Source organism: Mesitornis unicolor, unplaced genomic scaffold (assembly GCF_000695765.1).
Source record: "Mesitornis unicolor isolate BGI_N332 unplaced genomic scaffold, ASM69576v1 scaffold35706, whole genome shotgun sequence".
Lineage (NCBI taxonomy): Eukaryota > Metazoa > Chordata > Aves > Mesitornithiformes > Mesitornithidae > Mesitornis > Mesitornis unicolor.
This window is the reverse complement of record NW_010190929.1, coordinates 53,842-72,920: the sequence shown is the minus strand read 5'-3', so window position 1 is coordinate 72,920 and position 19,079 is coordinate 53,842. Positions and strand designations below refer to the sequence as shown.

At 39.7% G+C, this 19,079-nt stretch overlaps 1 protein-coding gene across 1 annotated transcript in view; it reads left to right on the top strand.

Annotated features, from left to right (window-relative positions):
- Positions 1-19,079, top strand: part of PRKAR1B (protein kinase, cAMP-dependent, regulatory, type I, beta) — an 84,215-nt gene that overhangs the window by 33,404 nt on the left and 31,732 nt on the right. Inside the window, exons 4-5 of the mRNA XM_010186580.1 lie at positions 9,907-9,968; positions 10,672-10,718. Coding sequence (XP_010184882.1) covers positions 9,907-9,968; positions 10,672-10,718 — 109 coding nt within the window. The remainder of the gene's footprint in view (positions 1-9,906; positions 9,969-10,671; positions 10,719-19,079) is intronic.

Genomic DNA, 19,079 nt, shown 5'->3' with positions numbered 1-19,079 from the left:
TTAGCTTCGTGTTTTTCTTTAGCATTAGCATCTTTAGCATTCTTGCAGTATCCTGATTTTTATGTTAGTGGCAAGGGCCACCAGGCATGGAACAGTAAAGATTTTAACCTAATACCTGATAATTCTTATCTATTTTTGTGCTGATATAATTGCCTTGCAGAGGTGCTGTCTTGTGGCACTCAAGCCTTTCTTCTAGGTGCAGAAGCTGTAGTGCGTAGGAGCAGTAAGTATATGATTTGAAGGAACAATCATAATTATCAAATACAATTAATTTTCCCATATTTATAGAAAACTGCTAAAAGTGATTCCTGCACTGAGTGCAAAAAAGTAAAATAAAATAATGAAAGTAGGTGAATATTATGTTCATGTCCAAGTTCTACAACCACAATGGTTTGTTTGTAGGCATGCTCTGAATAGGAAAATTGGGTGAGTTATTAGAATAAAACTTCCTCTGGTTTTGTTCATATTTACTTAAGTACATGTGAAATACAAATTATCATAGTTCATTATTTAAAATAATGTTCTGTAACTCTATATAGGGATATTCCTTGGGATATACGTCCAGTATCTCTATGCTGAGGGACATCTCCATCATCTACTCCAAGAGATTGCATAAGAGTGCATTTATAACTGCAAACCTCTGGGAACCCTTTAAATCTCAGCATATGCTATTATATTTTCAAAGAATTTCAGCTGTAGTAACCATGAAATTAGGACAAGGTGATTAGCAATCTGTATCAGTTACCAAGGGCTTCTTTAGCTGTATTACCTGATTGCTGAAGTAAGGATGAGAAGTGGTGCGTCGTGACTCTCCAGCTTCATTGGGATAGTCCAGAAGAGGGAGCTTGAAATTAAAGAGTGAAGAGATTTAAAAGTACCAGAAGGAATAAATTGTTCAAATATGGGAACTTTGTTATGGTCACCCTTCATCACTGGTGGCATTTGCTTCATATTAATAACAACAGAGATTTGTTTTGGGGATAATAATTATTCTTGTGGTGATGTGTTTCTGTCCCACCAGAAGCAATTTCCTTTCAGCTATTAAGTTAAAATACTTATTTTTTCAGCATGATATCTGCCATTGCTCTTCCAGAATGTTGGAGAAAATGACAAGTAATTAATTATGTGGAAAATGTAAATCGTATATACTCGTCTGTGACTTAAAGGGCCGTCCTTCTCTTTAGTCAGCTCCAATGCACCGACCTTGTTTCAGTGACGTCAGGGATGAATTTGGCCCACTTTGAAGTCGGTGGTTCGTCGTCGTGCTGAGCGCTTCCCCAGGTCACTTCTGTAATGTGAATACATACAAATAATGCCTTTGGCTTCATTACGCTGTCCTTCTGTGCTTCTAATAATAATGTATTTAGAGCCTCTCAAAGTAAAAGCTTCAGTAGTACACTTCTGACAGTGTATAACCTCCATGAATGTCTCTATCTTTACATTAGAGTCTGGTACCTGCTGTCTAAGGAAAGAGTTCCTAATCACTATCCTGTACCTACTAAACCAGAAAAAAACCTCTGCAGATATTTGTACATTGTTACCAAGTAGAAAGTGTATTTGATCGACCCAAGTTTCTCTGCTTGTTTTTTTTTTTGCTTCTTTTTCTTTTGGCATTTAATTTTTTTCCCCATCCTGAGTTTTAGTTCTGAGATTAAAATCTCTTGCTCTCTGCTCACAAACAGACAACAAGCAAATGAACATGATTAAGTTTCATTGAAGTATAATTTTTCAGCAACAATGTCTTATTTTTATTTTAACGTTTTACTAAGAACCTTAATTCTGAAATACTTTCACAGTGAAAAGTAGATTCTCTGAAGATATCACAGTAGGATATTTAGATGGATTTCGAAACTTTAAAAACCATTTTAGATGGGAAATGATGTCAGCCATTTTCCACAAGAATATTCAGTTTATTAAACCATTTTTTTTTCTGGAGAAAACCCCCAAACCAACCATGTTACCTAATTTCTACTCAAGGACTCCTGATGTGCACAGACTTTGTTGATGAGCAGTGATATAGGTGATGTGAAGTCAGGATACAGTCTCGTTGCAGTTATTCACGCAGAACTGTGCAGATATTCCTACATCAGTACACAGAGAGCATATTTTCCGTGCATTATGCATGGGATTTCCTCCAGCTGGCCTCCTGACTCACGCTCCCCCGCCTCTCCAGTGTCTGCGGCTGAGCACAGGACCACCTCATCTCTCCCACTGGGAGAAGTTTGGTGCCAAGCCCTGGGCTCTCGGTGGGTGGAAGGGGCTTCCAGACATCCCTGCTCCAACCTTCTGCTCAAAGCAGGTCCAGTCGGAGTTGGCTGCTCTAACCAAGAGCCTTGCCCAGTTGAGTTTTGAAACACCCTCCCTTCCCTGGGCCCCTCTTCCAGAGTTTGACCACCCTCACAGTGAAATTTATTTTCTTTCTATCAGGTGGGAATTTCCTCTGTTCCCAGTTGTGCCTGTTGCCTTAATATCCTTCTGCTGTGCAGCTCTAAGAGTCTGGCTCTGTGTTCTCCACACCCTCCCATTAAACACTGGTAGACAGCAATAAGTTCTTCCTGATCTTCTTTTTGTAAAAGAATAAACTCAGTTCTCCCACCCTTTCTCCACCTGCTATATGCTCCAGACCTTGGACAATTTTGGAGGCCACTTTGGACTTGCTCCAGTTTGTCAATGTCTTTCCAGTATGGGGGAGCCCAAAACTGGACGTGGTACTGCAGGCTGTCTTACAAGGGCTGAATGGAGGGAAATAATAAATTCTGTCAACCTGCTGACTATGCTCTTGTTGGTACTGCCCAGTCTGCATTTGTCTATATAAACTATTTGTTCATATTAGCTATGAAGATGTATGAAACTGGTCTGCAGTGGGAGAGTCTGGAGAGCTGCCCTGTGTTCAGCTGGGTCTGCTAGAAGGAATGCAGTGTGGCTGGGGCTGGGTGTCAGACACAACGTGGTATGTGGCGACACAGCGTGGTATGTGGCTTAGCATGAACATTGTGTAATGTCCTCCTCTACCTCCCAGTGTCCATCGCGTGCCTTGCCACAGGGCTTCTTCTGCAAACCGGCTGATGGCTCTGGAACTGAGACTGGTTGAAGGAGTCATGGGTCTTCCCTCAACCTTGTGAAAGTTTCCCTAGGGATGATAGTCAGAGATGAGTTACTTTTCCACCAAGCCCTGCTTCTTGAACAGGTGCAGTACAACCAAGACCTTGGCAGGATGACTTCAATGAAATGATGCTTCTGAGAAGTGGAGAGGAGGAAAAGAGACCAAGTCAAAAGCATTGGGGTAGGGTGTGGGATTGGACCTTGTTACTCTTGAGCCACAAGGTTTGGCTCATTTCTAGAGGGTCACCTCTTCTTGGAGTTGGCCATGGCAGATGGTTTTTCAGATGAAGGTCTCTGCACACACTCTCTCTGAAAGCCATTGTTAACATGCTGAAGATGCTGTGAACCATTGACACGGAGATGTATAGAGTGTAAAGTGAATTGAGGCTCTGGTCGTGAAGTTTCATTCAGTTCATTTGGTGTAGTAAGTAATGAACCTTTGAAAGGACTTCATAAAACAGTAAAAATTGAAATACTTCACAGAAATAGAACACAACAGTTTTTATTTATTTCTTTTTCACATGCCTGTTAGTTATGGGGACTTGCAACTTAAAAGGTATGGAATTAAGCATGAACTTTAATTTCAACTCGCCATTCCGAATGTCTTCTCATGTCTGATTTCAAAGACTTATATGGTCATTTTAGTAAAATTAATGCATGTCTTAGTTGTAATAATAACTAAACATTGTCCATTATAATGAAATAATTAAATATTCTCAATTGTTAATAGCTTTGTATGCTGCTGTAATTAATTTATTGCTGTCCTAACATGAAAAGAAATGAACAGAAGTAGATGGGTAGTGTTTTCATTAAAGCTTCAGTGCTGACTCTCCCTCTTAGATACATGCCTGTGACACCACGTATTTGATTATAGCAATTGTAAGGTCTGGGCTGTTAGTTTTAAATACCTCTAAAAGGGAATCTTTTACCTGTATGCGTTGCTTTTATTCTCAATAGTCAGTAAATAATTGTAATAATTTCTCAGTGGTTTCAGTGTTGTACATTGGCAATGACTTGCAGCTTTCTTGAGAACAAGCAGTGTGGATCGAAGCCTTATACTTACACATAGCATAGACCCTTGCATTTTATCCAGTGGTAAAGTACTGCATTTATTCCTGCACTACATAGATGTCAATTGAAGCCAATCATCTGGTTTAAATTCTGTGCTCTTCATCCTTACAGAGCAGAATTGTTAGAACAATTGCTAGAAAGTTGTTATCTTTTCAGGAAATGAATCATAAGAAAATATTAGACATACATGAGAAGAAAACACCCTCACCCCCAAGATTTTAGAAATCTTAAAATAGCACCCAGCTATAAGAGCTACAGCTAAAGAAAGGCAGAGTTCTGTCAACTATGTTTACTAAACTTAAAGGGTCCATAAGTAGGAAAGGTTTAAAACACTGGAATACTCATGCTAGGGCAGTCTCACTCCGAGAAGACGTTGCACGTCATTTGTTGAATTATGCCAGAGCAGCTACATCTCCTTAAAGCTGTCCTCAACAATACAGGGTTTGCTTTTTTTTTTTCCTAGAGAAATAGAAAAGAAGAACAAATTCTGTATTGTGCACACATTGAGGGCTTTCTGAGCCTGCCTGCACAATGAAATGGTTCTGATTGAACTCTGACAAATTATAACCTGTAGGTGTAATGAGGATTTTCCATTTTTGCCTAACACGTATACATTTCGTCTCTTCCATTTTTCCTCTCCTGCAATGCATTCAACACAGCAAGGGCTGGAAAGAAATCTGATTGTGAAACTGATAAATTGTCTTACATAGTTTCCCTATTTTGGCCATTGCCATGGTCTGGTTCTGAAAGTGCCTGGAATCCTCCTTCTCTCACTTTGTTTCAACAAGCAGCTTCTCAGTTGCCTATTCCCAGTGCTGTATTACCTACAGTGCACATTATTTTTTTTGTCTATCTCGTATTCTACATCAACTCCAAGCAGCCTCAGTGTAAAGACAGATGAGATGATTTATTTTTATCACTCACTTTTTCTCGTGAGAAAGAGAACCCCTTGGCCCTGCCCTCTTTACTGGCTTCCTCTTAGCACAGTCATTTGCATCTTGGCAAATCAGGTCTATGAACTGCCACTGAATGAAATCAGCAAAGTGTTTAATCATATTTATTTTGCAATCACTGTGATAGACTTTGCTGGTCCAAATAGCTGTGATCTCACTGATATGAGTTTTCCTTCTTTGCATGAGAAGGGAATTGGCCCAACCTGGACAGGTGGCCAGAAGTCATTACAGATGTCAGACAGCAGAGGATCAGCCCCTGTGATATTAGGTCTGATCGCAGTTATTTGCAATTCTCCTGTACACTCATAGAAGACACTTGATGTGTTAAAACTTGCTGCAAGCCTTTGATATCTTTGACCTCTTTAAAAAAGCCTTTTAAATTTTGATATTCCCTAAGAAGACAGATGGTATTTTTTGATGGAATAGATAGAGATTTCATGTCTAGACGCATTTCTTGGTTTCACTTTGTTGGACTTGTTAACTGCTCTCTGTATGTTCTATGCTGCTCACAATCATTTCTTTTAATTTGTTGTTGAATGATGCTATCAAAAAGTTACAAAGAATTAAACGTGCAGAAATCCCCCTGGCAAACATAAGTGATGTCCTGCTAGCGTCTCCCGTCGGATCCAAATGTAGATATTCAGGTCCATACAGTCCCACCTGCAACAACACTTCCAAGCCAAAAATTGTCCTTGATAACTTCTGATTTGAACAAATGTTTTACTCCAGGTAACCAGATACAGATCCTCTGGAAATAGGTAGGGAAGCTGTGAAAAAATGGCAAAACTTATGAAAAGCTTTGGCTCTGGAGAGGGTGAGAAAAAGCCCTCCAAGTGCTGATGCTGAGTCTGGGACATGCTGGGTGCATTTTGTCTCTCTTGGTTGCAGTCTCATGAAACAACAGCTCAAATACCAGAACTGGTGCCCTATTTTCTTCGTCCATCACCTGAAGAAGTCATCTGGAAACAGCGCAAACAATACATTTTCAGCACAATAAGGAAATCTCTCTCAGCAGTTCTCATTTACAGTGTGATCATAAAAATCCTGGCAAAAAAACCCAACCCTTTCTGCATCAATCCAGCGCACAGCATTGCTGGCACCGTCGGTGTCAATGGTTCAATGGCTGGTGCAGGGGCAGAAGACAGAGGCTGCTGTGTTCTTGGTGCTGCAGCTCAGACAGAAGATGAAATCATGGTAGTTCAACATTTGGTGAAGATTTAACTACTGATTTTCTGGTTTTCATTTTATGGTGGAATAAAACCTGCTTGTGCTTTAGAAGAAATTGGTTTTTAGGAATGTGTATGCATGTGTTCGGCCCTAATTATTTAACAAAACCTTCAAATCCCAGAAATAAAACTACCTCCTTTTGCAGAGCTGTCGGAGAACATAGCTATAGTCTTTGCTTGGTGGTGAGATGGTTGCAGCACTATATTTGTTAGGGTATTTTCTCTACTGTAATGGTGAGGGAGTGATTTTGAATGTCTTACAGACAAGTGCATGGTACAGGAAAAAAACGATGTCATATTTTTGGCCTTGGCCATATTCTTTATGGCTTTAGCAAGTGCCACTTCTTAACTCATTCAATATTTAAATACTTTAAACCTTTAAAAGTTGGTTTCTCTACATAGTTCAGACCCAGGACACATGGCTGAAACTGAGTACGGAGCACCTGATGTTTCCTGGGGAGGTGAAAAATTTCTGTTTATTGTAGTTTCAGATTTTGGCTTGGGTCAGGAACAAATTTTTCAAATTTTCAAAGTATTTTGGTATATTGGTCCTTGAGACATTTTTGTGTTTATTTCAGACACTGAGGATAAAGGCAATAAGAAAAATTTCCAAACAGATTCTACGCTTAGTCTGAATTAAATAAAAAGCCAGGTTTCATATGAGGACCTTAAGCACTTGGTACTTTAGGAGATGGTAATTTTCACTAGGGTGGTTTTTTTTCAGTGGTGCTGCCTGCTGATCCATATCATCTGAGATCTGAGTCTGTTTAATGAATCTCAAATTGAGCATCCAAAACCAGAAACACTCTGGCTCACCAATCAGTGTGAGACATCTTGGCCTAACCATGTCAATTAAGAACAACAGTTCCCTTGTAGAAAAGAAACACGAAGATGTGTTTCCAGTGACAGTCATAATATTATTGCTCACTTGCATTTATTTATCAAAGATAATCACTTTGGAGATGTAAATCAGTATCACCATGACTTTGGTACCTTTGAACTGTGTGTTCATACATGTTTTAGACTAATGTTTGATGTCATGTCCTTCAAAGGTCTGTTTAAAAATCCAAGTCTTGGTCTAATAAGGTTAAGGCTTTGCTAAAACATATTTTATTTGGGGTGCTAGGATATTTACACCGCTACACAGCAGAATATTAGTGTAAAACTGCTGTTGCTGCTAATAGACTTTGGGTTCATTACACTGTCAGCTGAAAGTTTTAGTCTGTGAGTTTTAAAGGGCTTTTTTTGATGAAACTAAAGTTTATAGAAATGAAATGTGGAACGTTTTGGAGAAGGGTGCTGTTCTCTACATAATCTATTGGGCACTGTTTGCACAGGCAATTGTTAAGTTATAAATAGAATACTGCCTTAAAACAAAGATGAAAGGGTGAAACCATGGGTAGTTATTTCCTCTGTATTTCTATTAAAAAGGTTTCCAAGTTTGTTCAAACAGTCACATTTTGGTTTGGTTATTGATATTCACAGTGTCATGCCTATTTTTGGATGTATCGCATTGAAGACTTTCTTCTCTGCCACGTTGAGTACCTTTTCCTCCAGTAAATCTGCCGCAGGCTGCAGGGCTGTTTTTAAAGCTCAGTGAGGTGCCCAGGCACAGCCAAGGGGAAACCACAGGGAGGCAAATGAGCCTCTGTCGCATTGAATTTCCAGGTCTTGGAGCTACTGAAGAACAGCTTGACTTGCCTCATCAACATAAGGTCCTTCAGTGGCTGTTCCAGTTCAGCACCTACCATTGTGGTAGTGTTCCCTGTCCCATCTGAACCTCTGCTTCCATTTCTTTTAGGTGGAGGGCAGCAAGATTTGGCACAGGGACGAGCTCCAAAGCCTGCACCAGACGGATGCTTTCTGCTTTCTGTCAAATCCCTTGAAGTGAAGAAATGCTGAACCCATTTAAGATTGTTAAAAAATACCTTAGTGGATTTAAGAATACAGTCCATATACTTTTCAGAATAATTTATTCTAAATCTTTGCACTGGTGCTCAGAATGAGGTGAGAAAGAGGTTTCTCCTTAGAGCCTCTGAGCAGGCTTTTTACCCATGGTGGTGGTATTTCCTGAATGTGAGTAGGAATAGCACAGGGTGGGCCTGATGAAACAACAGCGGTAAAATATATCACTTTAGTCTAGGTCATGGGCTAAGCATCCCTTGCAGATACTGTGGAGCAGCACGAGGTGCCTGGGTTCAGACCTCCCAGTTCTCCTACAAGCGGTGCTGACACAGAGCTGCAATACTGAGCAGAAACATTGTGGCTGCTGAAGAGAAAAGACATGACCAATTTGAACTTAGGAGTGAAACATTTCCTAGAACTGAGCCTGAATAAATTCTGGAACAGTTGAACAGGAAATAAGCTAATAATGGGATTTTACCCATATGCATTTCCCATATAAGGCATTGAAATGTAGCTTGGGTTTGTTTGCTGATCTTCTGGCTATTTTGATGAAAACTTTAGGTTTCTTCTTTGGTGATGCTCCGTTAGAATTGTGAGGATGTTGCTCCATTGCAGGAGGATGCATTTCATCCCGGTGTTGTCATCGGTGGTCCCCAGATGGACCATTCCGGACCAGACCAGGGAAGAGACTGGTTAACAGTTCCTCCTTGCTGCCTTTTGTTTGCGTAGGGGAGCTATTTCCTTTAGCCCTTGAGAGTGATGCATAGGAAGGGGAAGAGAGGTGGGGAGTGCCCGTCTGGGTGCAGTTCATGCTTCTGAAAATAAGTTCCCCAAAATCTGATGTGGGGAAAGGAAGCCCTGGCTCCAGGGAGCCTGCTCTCTCCCTCAATAAACAAAGGACTGGATTTGGGCAACTTGCCCAAAGTGTTGGTGCAGGGTGCATTCCCGTCCTTACTGCTCTGCCTGGCCTTTTAAGGCTATGTGACAGTATGCCGGAGACCACAGTAAGGTGTGTAATTCAGCGATGATTAATGAGCACAAGGCTCCTCTGCAGCGTCGGTGTTGCTGTAGCATTGGTCAACTTCCCTTCTCTCAAGTAACTTGCAAAGATTTTCAGAGTTTGGGCTCTTCTGCACTGTGACTGCATTCTCTTGCCAGCTCTTATGCTGCATTAATTTAGAGCCATTTACCTTTCCAAAAGTGCTCTCTACTGTGGAACAGGTTTTGCTTGTAAATGTGAGACCAGATGTTCAGAAGAGAGCTCCTGTTTAGGCATCTAGCAATTACTGCTGTGACATGTACCGGTCACAGCTGAAAATCTGACATCTGCTTGCTTAGACAATAAAATACTGAGGCTGGCTAGCTTGTGCAGTGCTATAAGAAGTCGCCTATATGCATATAATTCAGGAGTTCTTTCAAAATAGCATGCACTGAATCACAGTCTCACTTAGTTTTAATCACAGCTTGTGCCTAACTAGTTATTTTGATTTCTTGCTGAGCAGGGGCTCAATTTCCAGTTATAACTAACATTTGCCTTTTCTTTTTCTGCAAAATCTGTTAATCAAGGCTAAATGAAACAATGAAGGTAGGTCTACTGGCGAGACAATAAATAGGTCTGATTAATTAATAAAAGTGTCTTTTTTTCCTAGTGACATATTCGATGCCATGTTCCCCGTCACACACATCGCAGGAGAAACAGTCATACAACAGGGTAACTCTTGCTCTCATTTTTTCCCTTGTGTGTTTGCTAAGATTGTACATTTCACATCTCTCCATTTGAGATTTCACCCTCTTTGCTTAACAGGAAGAATAACCATCTTCCAAAAGCTTTTAAGTGTGCAGCTCTGTCAGAAGTTCATGGGTGCAGGTCCCTTCAGGGTTTCAAAATGCTACAGTTAAATGTAGATAAATAGTACTTGAAATTAAAATGTTCATTCCTTAACTGAAGATTCTCAGGAAGTGAACCACAACTCAGAATGCACAAGGGTGGCACAGGCTAGCTGAGAGTAATTGGAGATGGAAAATATTTTTATGGTTGTTGGGAATATTCAACACCTCATTGTGCTGTATCATAGTTATCACACTTGGCAACTTACCTACATGCCTGCAGCACAGTGTGGAGGACTTCATTACCCTCAGGCTGTATTAAAGCCTCCTGTGTGTTTACACTGAAGTGTTGAGTCAATCGGGAGATAAGTCAATGCAATTGAAAGATATTAACAGGAAGAAATCATAGCAATATTTTGATTTATGAAGGCAAATAGGCAAGGATGTTTCAGAAAATTAATCTCTCTGTAAGTAACCTGGTGTACAAACCTGTGCAAATATGTACAGGATTAAATATGGAGATAGGAAATTATTAAGTAGTTTAGCAGACCTTCAGGAAACAATCACCTTTTGTATTTTGCTTCCAGGTGATGAAGGTGATAACTTCTATGTGATTGACCAAGGCGAGGTGGATGTAAGTACACTCCTCCAGTTTAATACTTATTTTGAAGCTCCATAATAAAACTGTACGCTCTGGCTCACAGGTTGATCCAGCCGTGTGCTGTGGTTCTATTTCCTTCCTTCTTGAAATAGATTTCACAGGATTGGTCTCATTACTTTGCTTTTGTTGTGTTAAGTCATTTGTGCATAATTTCATAATTGGCATGTTTTACATCCTAGCTTATTTGTCCATTCCGTGCAGGAAAATATGGTATCAAAACCAAGCACATGACGTTATCTTCAGAACCCTAACCACACCTGGAGGTGTGCAGTCTTTGGCAGAGCAGGCCACCATGCTGGAATGCACCCGAGGGTTCAGATCAACCATAAGGAAAATATTTTCTTTAATCAGTTAGCTTAGCTCATGTGTTGCGTTTTTTTTTCCCCCCAAATTGAGATACAGCCTCAGGCAGCAAGTTTCATCTTAGAAACCTTAATTTGCTTTTAAAATTAGGTCCAAATATATGAACAATGCAGCATATTAATAAAGCAAGGATTATTATAAGTGTAAAGTGATCTGCTAGACCACAAAATGTTTATGGGAGTATGCAGTGGTTTAATCAGCATGTCTTTGAAAAGAAGCTTCTTTCTGAACCTGCCTTCCAAATCATAATCTATTCACCTCTTACCATTTTTATCCCATATAAAACTTACCCTTTTGCAGTTTTGCTGCCAGTTCTTTATTTGACCGAATTTTCTACACACACCTTATTTATCCACAGCTGTTGGATAGGACAGGCTTGCTCATTAGCAGCGTTGCTCTTTGGATGCCCATATGAGTTTTGTTTGGCATATTTAAAGAAGAAAGTGATTTATTTTAAATCCAGGCAGGAGGCATACAGTTATTTTAGTGAAAGTTATTTTTTAGCAGTTTGTTTGTGTCAGGAGACCATCTAATTGGTATTGTTGGGAATTGAGAAACCTCACATGCTGCCTCTGCCTCTGGAAGTTGCTCCTCAGGAAATCCGTCTGACTCACTGTTCCTATCAGGCATACCTCTCAATAGCAAACATTGCCACATCCACAGGGCCAGAAAATAAAAGAGTAGTATTTATAGAACTGCGCTAAAAATTATTTTTAAAATAATTGGTTAGGGCCTGATACCGAGCTTAATGAGTTCGCTGGCTTTGAATCAGACCCACAAACATACGCAAATGCACATATTGAACTTACAGATTAATCTTCTTTAAAAATAATTTGTCCTCGCTCAGAACCTTTAGGAAAGTTTTCTTCAGCGTCTGGCTCAGGTTTAGCGGCAGATTAAATGACATCAGAAAATAGTCAGCAAAACCTTTGCAATTAATTGCAAAAATCTACTGTATGCACATATCACTCTTACAAAGCAGTGACAAAATGGGGAAAATAAATGTTCAGGGCCTAGCCAGCTTTTTGTCTGCTTGTAAAACCATTGCACAGTGTGGTTTGTGGATTTTCTATAACTGGTGTTTGCAGCTAATGGCCAAGGTGGCCATGGCTCTGCAGACATTGAGAAGGACTTGTTTAGAGCACTGGTTTCTCTATTCTCTATCACATAAGATGGCATCTTAGTTACCTTGCCAAGTATATCCTGACATTGACAAACAATGATAGGACAAGGGGTAATGGGCACAAGCTGGAACACAGGAGGTTCCACTTAAATTTGAGAAGAAACTTCTTCTCAGTGAGGGTGACAGAGCACTGGACCAGGCTGCCCAGAGAGGTTGTGGAGTCTCCTTCTCTGGAGACATTCAAAACCCGCCTGGACGCCTTCCTGTGTAACCTCATCGAGGTGTTCCTGCTCCAGCAGGGGGATTGGACTGGATGAGCTTTTGAGGTCCCTTCCAATCCCTAACGTTCTGTGATCTTCTCAGAAACACCTGTACTGTGTCATGTTACTTCCATATCAGAGATACTCCTTGTTTTTATGTCAAGTTGAAGTTCATAAATAACCTTGTCACAAATGGCCCACAAGGAGACATGTGTCCAGATCATTTTTCACTGATTGGTTTTTGAGTTCATTAAAGGCTATTGCAGAATAATCTTATATTTCCCAGAACAACTCAGGGCCCTGTGAGGCTTCTGAGGTAGGATTTGGAGTAAAAGCTGTAAAACTGCCCCAGAGATGAAATGACCCCAGTGCCACTGCAATGCAATTACATGTAGGCTCTTAAGCTGGATAGATGTTTTTGAAAATATTATCCCAGACCCCTGATTTGACAGGCTAAGCACCAGTTCTCCTTTATGTACATGAGCAATTCTATTGACTTCAGTGGGACTGACTGTTTTGCTAAACCAACAGCTTAGTGCACAGCTTTATTTTACACTGTTAGTGTTGAAGACAGAAGTTTTCTTTGTATTCTGAGTAGTTTGCAGTCCTACAGTCACTTAGGTATGATACAGGACATAAATTTTTCCTGCCTTCTTTGCGAAAGACTTGCAACAGCACATTTTCTAAGCAATGAATGAAATAACTGGGTTTCCTTGAGTAGATCACAATTTCGCTTTGGCAAACATTCTGAAGGACCACTCTCCTAATTGCCAAAATCAGCCTATATCTGCTAGGGCAGGTCAAAATAGGCAGATCATAATAATGTCATCCTAACATTTCTCAGACACCAGTATGGACAGTTTTCTGAAATCAGCTGTGGGACAAATACATTCTAACAAGTCTCAGGAGATGTCATTTGGACTGAGCTTATTCCAGGGGCAGCCAAAGCTCCTGAACCCTCTGAGTCTTGCAAAACTCTTCTGTGTCCAACTCTCATGCTGTCCCACTTCAGCATCCCCCTTTCTTTCATCCTGCTGTATCTTACCACGGCTCTCCCCATCTCCTCAGCTGGGTTCTCTCTCCTTCCTAAGACTTTCCTACATCTTCAGCCAAAGCACATGCTGAATTCCTTTGCAAGATACTGTAGGAGGCACAAGAAACATTCGCTCCTCCAGGAGCAAGTTACAACTATACTCTGGTAGCTACAAAAGTTACCTATATTAGCTGCCCTCACTGGGAAGCTGTGGGGAAGCGAGCCCATTTTCAGCACCACCAAGTAAAGTCTGTACCAGGGCATTTAGTGCAGAATAAATTGCTCCTGTATAAGGCAGCAGCTCCCAGACCCCATGGGTGTGCAGTATCACACCGTATATAGTGCTCCCCAGAAAAGAGTTCTTCTACTTTCTGGGCAGCAGTGCTAAAATCCTTATTGTCTGAAGAAAATCCAGACCTCTAGTAAGTGAGCTGCAGTTCATTTAAGCCTTGCCAGACACTTTTTTGGCATGCTTCCACCCTTCTCCAAGAAAAAAAGGGGACTTGGAGAGTAGTCAATTGACCCTAAGACTTAAAGCCTCAAGCCATTTTCTGCCTAGTTCAGCTGGCGTTGGCATACGCATGAAGGCTCTTAACCCCTGGCCAGGCTCTCTGTCTTCATCATCTGCACAGAAGTGGCAGGTATGCCAGGAGCAATTCACTCTGAGGACATCATGACTGATAAACACATGGGTTTTCCATACACATGCAAAGATACACATAAAGGAGCTTGTAATTGCCATCATAATATTCCCATCCCTTGGAAGAAAGTCATGGCAAAACTGAAAAAAATAAAGTCTGTCAACCAAGCAACCAAAACCAAACAGAAACCAGCAACAAAGCCAGAATAACAAAATCAGTGTGTGGAGTTTTGAGTTTAAAAACTTCAATAGTTAAAAGAAATTCACTGTTAGAATTTTGTCATAGGCACTCCAAGGAGTAAGTAATAGCATTCTAATATTTTCCCTTAAAAATAATCTCAAATTAGAAGTACAATAAAATATTTTTAAATATAGTAACACTTTATCCTCAACTCTTACACTCTCTTAGGATATAAACAAGCCTCGTTAGCATAGAATAAAGTATCTCTACATTTCCTTATCTGTATCTGTTACTATGGACAGCCAAAGAGGACTCAATACCTTTCTGCTGGCAAGTGCGCTCAACATGGACTGTGGGCCAAGGGAGAAGAACACAAATTTTCATGTGTAAAATGAAGATTTTTAGAAATCAGAAGGAGGTAGGTCTTGGAGAGCCTGGAGTTTTCCTTACATATACTGTGTACTACAAACCAGGTATACTTTGACCAAAGCTGGCATTGGATAGGAAAGGACATAATAGTGTTATCAGTCGCAGTCTTCCTCCTTAGCACTTCAGGGTTGAGGAGAATTGTTAACTCCTGACCGGGCCCTACAGATGTTTGAAGTTTAGACGAGGCAGACAGTGGCATGGGGTTTGAAGTCCTAGAGGTCAGTTGTCTACCGGAAGCTTTTCTGCTCAGACAAATGTGAACTTATGCCAAAAAGTAGCTGGCAGAACTGAAATTATAGTTTCCAGTAAAGATGTTGAAAGTACCTGCTAAAGTATGTCTTGCAAAAATCTCTAATCCATATTTCTAAATATAAAAATGACTTCCTGTTTATTATTTTAATCTTAAAACCTCACATTTTTTACTTTAAAAAAGCACTGTCAACTACTCCTTTAAAACAGATGTATTTTTTTTTAGACTCAACAACTTCCTATTCTATTTAATGTCACAGCAACTTTCTCTACAGTCATTCTCAAGTTTTCTTCTTATAAAACATCAGCAGCCAGACTATAGTTTGGTGAAAATAAAAATGAAAACTTTTAAGTCTTTTTTCTTAAATATTTTCTGTATTTACTGTATAAATCTATATGTGAAGCTGTATTATACATGAATATTGTGTACCATAGATTAAGAATGTCTTGTGATCATAGGTCAAATCTTCTTGAAGTCCTTATTCATACATACGAACTGTATAATTTGCATATACAAAGATGAAAGTTACGTGGTGGTTTATGTGAGAATACCGTTGGATTTTAAAACTAGTTTTATTTTATGGTTTAGATTCCATACATTGCTTTTGGTTTGAATTCTTCCCTCATTAATGATCTTTCTAATTTCAGGAGGATGCTTTTCTAAATTTGAAATGACATTTAAAACTTTGGAGTATTTCAGCTTGAATTTTTAAGGATTTTCAAGGCAGTCTCCAAGTTTATATATTTATATTTAAGAAAACCAAATTTATACTACAAATAAAGCACTGGCTTTATTTGAGAAAACTACCCACATATAAATACCCTTCATGCCTAAGGCTTGCTTATTTTTCCAAGAATAAATAAACCTCATCTTCATTTTTGGATAACAAATATTAAGGCTCGACAAGACACAAAGCACAAATTATTACAAACAGATCCGAGGGAGGGGATTTAAGATCTAGAAGCTGCAGTGCCTGGAACAAATTAGATTGTCCACATAGATCACAGAGTGGCAGGGAAAAAAAAAAAAGCAAAATGTTAACTTGAAATCAGCAATACAAAATTAAGTAAAGGTAAATTCACTCCAAAGAAGTTCAGAGATAGATGTTCATATCCCGCTTTCAAAGTAAAATGGCTCTATTATTACTTGTGGTAAGGTTACTTTGTGATTCTCTAGATGACACGAAGATGAGTGAGGCCGAGATGCATTCCCATTGCATTGTGTGACTCACTGCCTTTTCTCTCTCAGTTAGCGCCTATGTATATCACAGCCCATGAAGAAAGGAACTGCTGATATTCAGAGGAGATTATTCCCATTTGCCTCCTAAACGAAATAGTGAAATGAACCAAGTTGTGGGATTTTCAAGCCCGCAAAAATTGCAGTGCTCTTGATGGAGAACAATAGAAATCTGAAGTACTTTTGATCTGTGGAAAGTAAGTGGTCCTGATGACTTGGTCATATTTGGGCATCTGCAGTTCTACGTTCTTCTTCAGCTGCAGGAAAGAAGTTTCCAACTATTACAGAGCTGTGATCAGCAGGTCAAGTAACAACTAGGAATAATTCATTTATGTACTTGCCACTGTGGTGAGAGTTCACAAATGCCTAAAACTGCTTGAGCCAAAACCTCAGCCCAGCATTTTTTAGGGTAAAGAAGGAGATCATCTGAGCTGCTGCCATATAACATTGGCTTTCATAAGCTGTTCTGAGCCTAGAATAGCTTTACTTCCCACACCTTACAAACACAGCAACTTTCCTTTCTACTTCATTTTTAAAATCTATTTTAAAGGGATTCATAGTAAGCTGAACTCTCTGCTAAAGGGCAGTATAGCTTTATAATGTGCCATCAGTGTACTTTAACTTCATCATGAAGACAAAAATTGGTTGTTGACTTAGGCCTTTGCAGAGGATGAAGTGCAATGGTTTTCTTTCTAGAAAATAAAAATTATTCTCAAGCTGTTTTCTCTTTTGGAGATTAATATTTGAAATGGCATTCTTGCTGAGGGAGTGAATGCTGGGCCCAAAGACTGTCAGATCAGTGATTTGGTTTCACCTTAAAGTACTTTAAACCTGACACCCTTAGGGTGGAGGAATGGCCATTTGCACAAACTGTTTACAGGCGAGATGTCAAACACTTTTTGGGGAGTCTTGTCAAGTAAGACAGCAAAAGTAAAGAAGTCTTAGAGCATTTGAGTGGTAGCCTCTCTTTATAACAACCATACAGCAGTAAATGTCCATCTTTCACTTGCTCTACCTTGAGTTTTACCAGCGTAATTCCACTCTCTGGGCTGCAGTCATATAATGCATGCTGCTTTAACAAGAACTGTCACCATATTGCTTAAGAAAATACGTGCTGGAATAAGTTTATTTGCTGCTTATAATTTGGAGCCTTCTGCAATAACAGAACCCATGGGTTTCAATGAAAGAGCATATAGAAACATGTATTTTTGGTACGCTAAAAAAGAGTCAAAGTTGCAATGTCAGCTGGCATGCAGAATGTGGTCCAAAAATTCATTGGAATTATCAGATTTTCCCCATTGTCCCCGAGTTGTTTTGCTGAGGACATGAATTTCTGTACTGTAGCAAACCCTGTGTCCATCCAGTGAAATCCCCATGGAAAGCGGGTATCCCTACATTCAAATATGCATCTAGACAATTTTGAAATGGAATAATTAAGTTTAATTTTTTTCATACATTCTCATTATGTCACAAGCCTTTCAGAATCCTAATTTTATTCATCCATTTCTCCTGCTTGTCTCACAAAAAAAGATCCAGGAGCCACAGGATTACCTGCTTGTTTCACCTGAAAAGTGCTTGGGTTTGCCTGGCTTTTTTAAAACTTATTTTTTCACTTTCATTTTTTCCATCATCAGGAGAATCAAAAGTAGATTCAATGTTCTGTGAGATTTTCTTTCTTCGGTGAGTGGAAAAGTTTGAAAGGAAACTCTGTTGTTATTCTCTTGTGTGATGTTCTCCTATGTGACATTCATTCTGTCATGGTGAAGAAACAAAGCTATAGCTTTTGTGGCTTGAGCTCTTCCTTGGCAGTCTGTCACCACCTGCCTGTTTGGGGTTATTTTTACCCTTTATTCCAACCCCTTGATGCTCCAGGAACACCAAGAGCCACAACACTGCCTGGAGTTCAGCAGTGGTGCTAAAGCTGCTCCTTTGCAGCTGATACCCAAGAGGTCTCTTGATCAGCTGAACTGCTCTGTAGCCTCATCAATCCCGTACTGAACCAGCATTTCCCTGACCTCAGCAGGAGCTGGATCAGATCTTTACTGAATACTGGGAAGATAAATTGGGATTGATTCCAGCTGTAGTTTGAAATATGCCTTTTCATCATAAAATGAAGATAGAAGTAAAATTAATACTCACTGTTGAATTTTGACCCCAGTTCATTTATTTTGGTCACTGTCTTTTCTTATGCTCAGCTTGAACACAGCTCTAATTCATATCTTTTTTAAAAACTGCTTGTCTGTTATTCAGTAATTGGCAATAGGTTATGGTCTTTTCCTTTGCCATAGTTTTATGCTTCAGATGAGAGTGCCTGCGTATTTTCTTCATATTATTTTTCTTCACAGAGCTTCCAAACATTAAATTAATTCAGGTTGATTTCTGCTGTTATCAGTCTGTAACAGATTGGGATATATTCTATGCTGGGTAAATGCACACAGCCTTTCCTACCCTCTAAACTCACAGACACATTAACAGAATGAAAAAGGTTTATTGTACAAGTTTATAGCAGTAAGCCTACAAGCAAGCTCCAGCATACACAGTCCACAGCAATACTCTGTTATGTCTTATGGGCTGTATTGTCCACAAACAGCGAGGAAAATGCAGCCCTGCCGAAGGCACCTGCATGAGTCCTCCTTTCTCCAGTGAAGGTTTTACATAGCACTCAAGTGTAGGAATTCTCAAATCAGATGTCATCCAGGAAAAATACTGTGTTAGTAGTATCAATCCATACCGTGTTTCAAGAGGAGACGTTATCTATATAGGCTAAGCTGATGTTAAAGATGAAGAGTAGTTGTGCATGTAGCTTCTCAAGTCCAAAA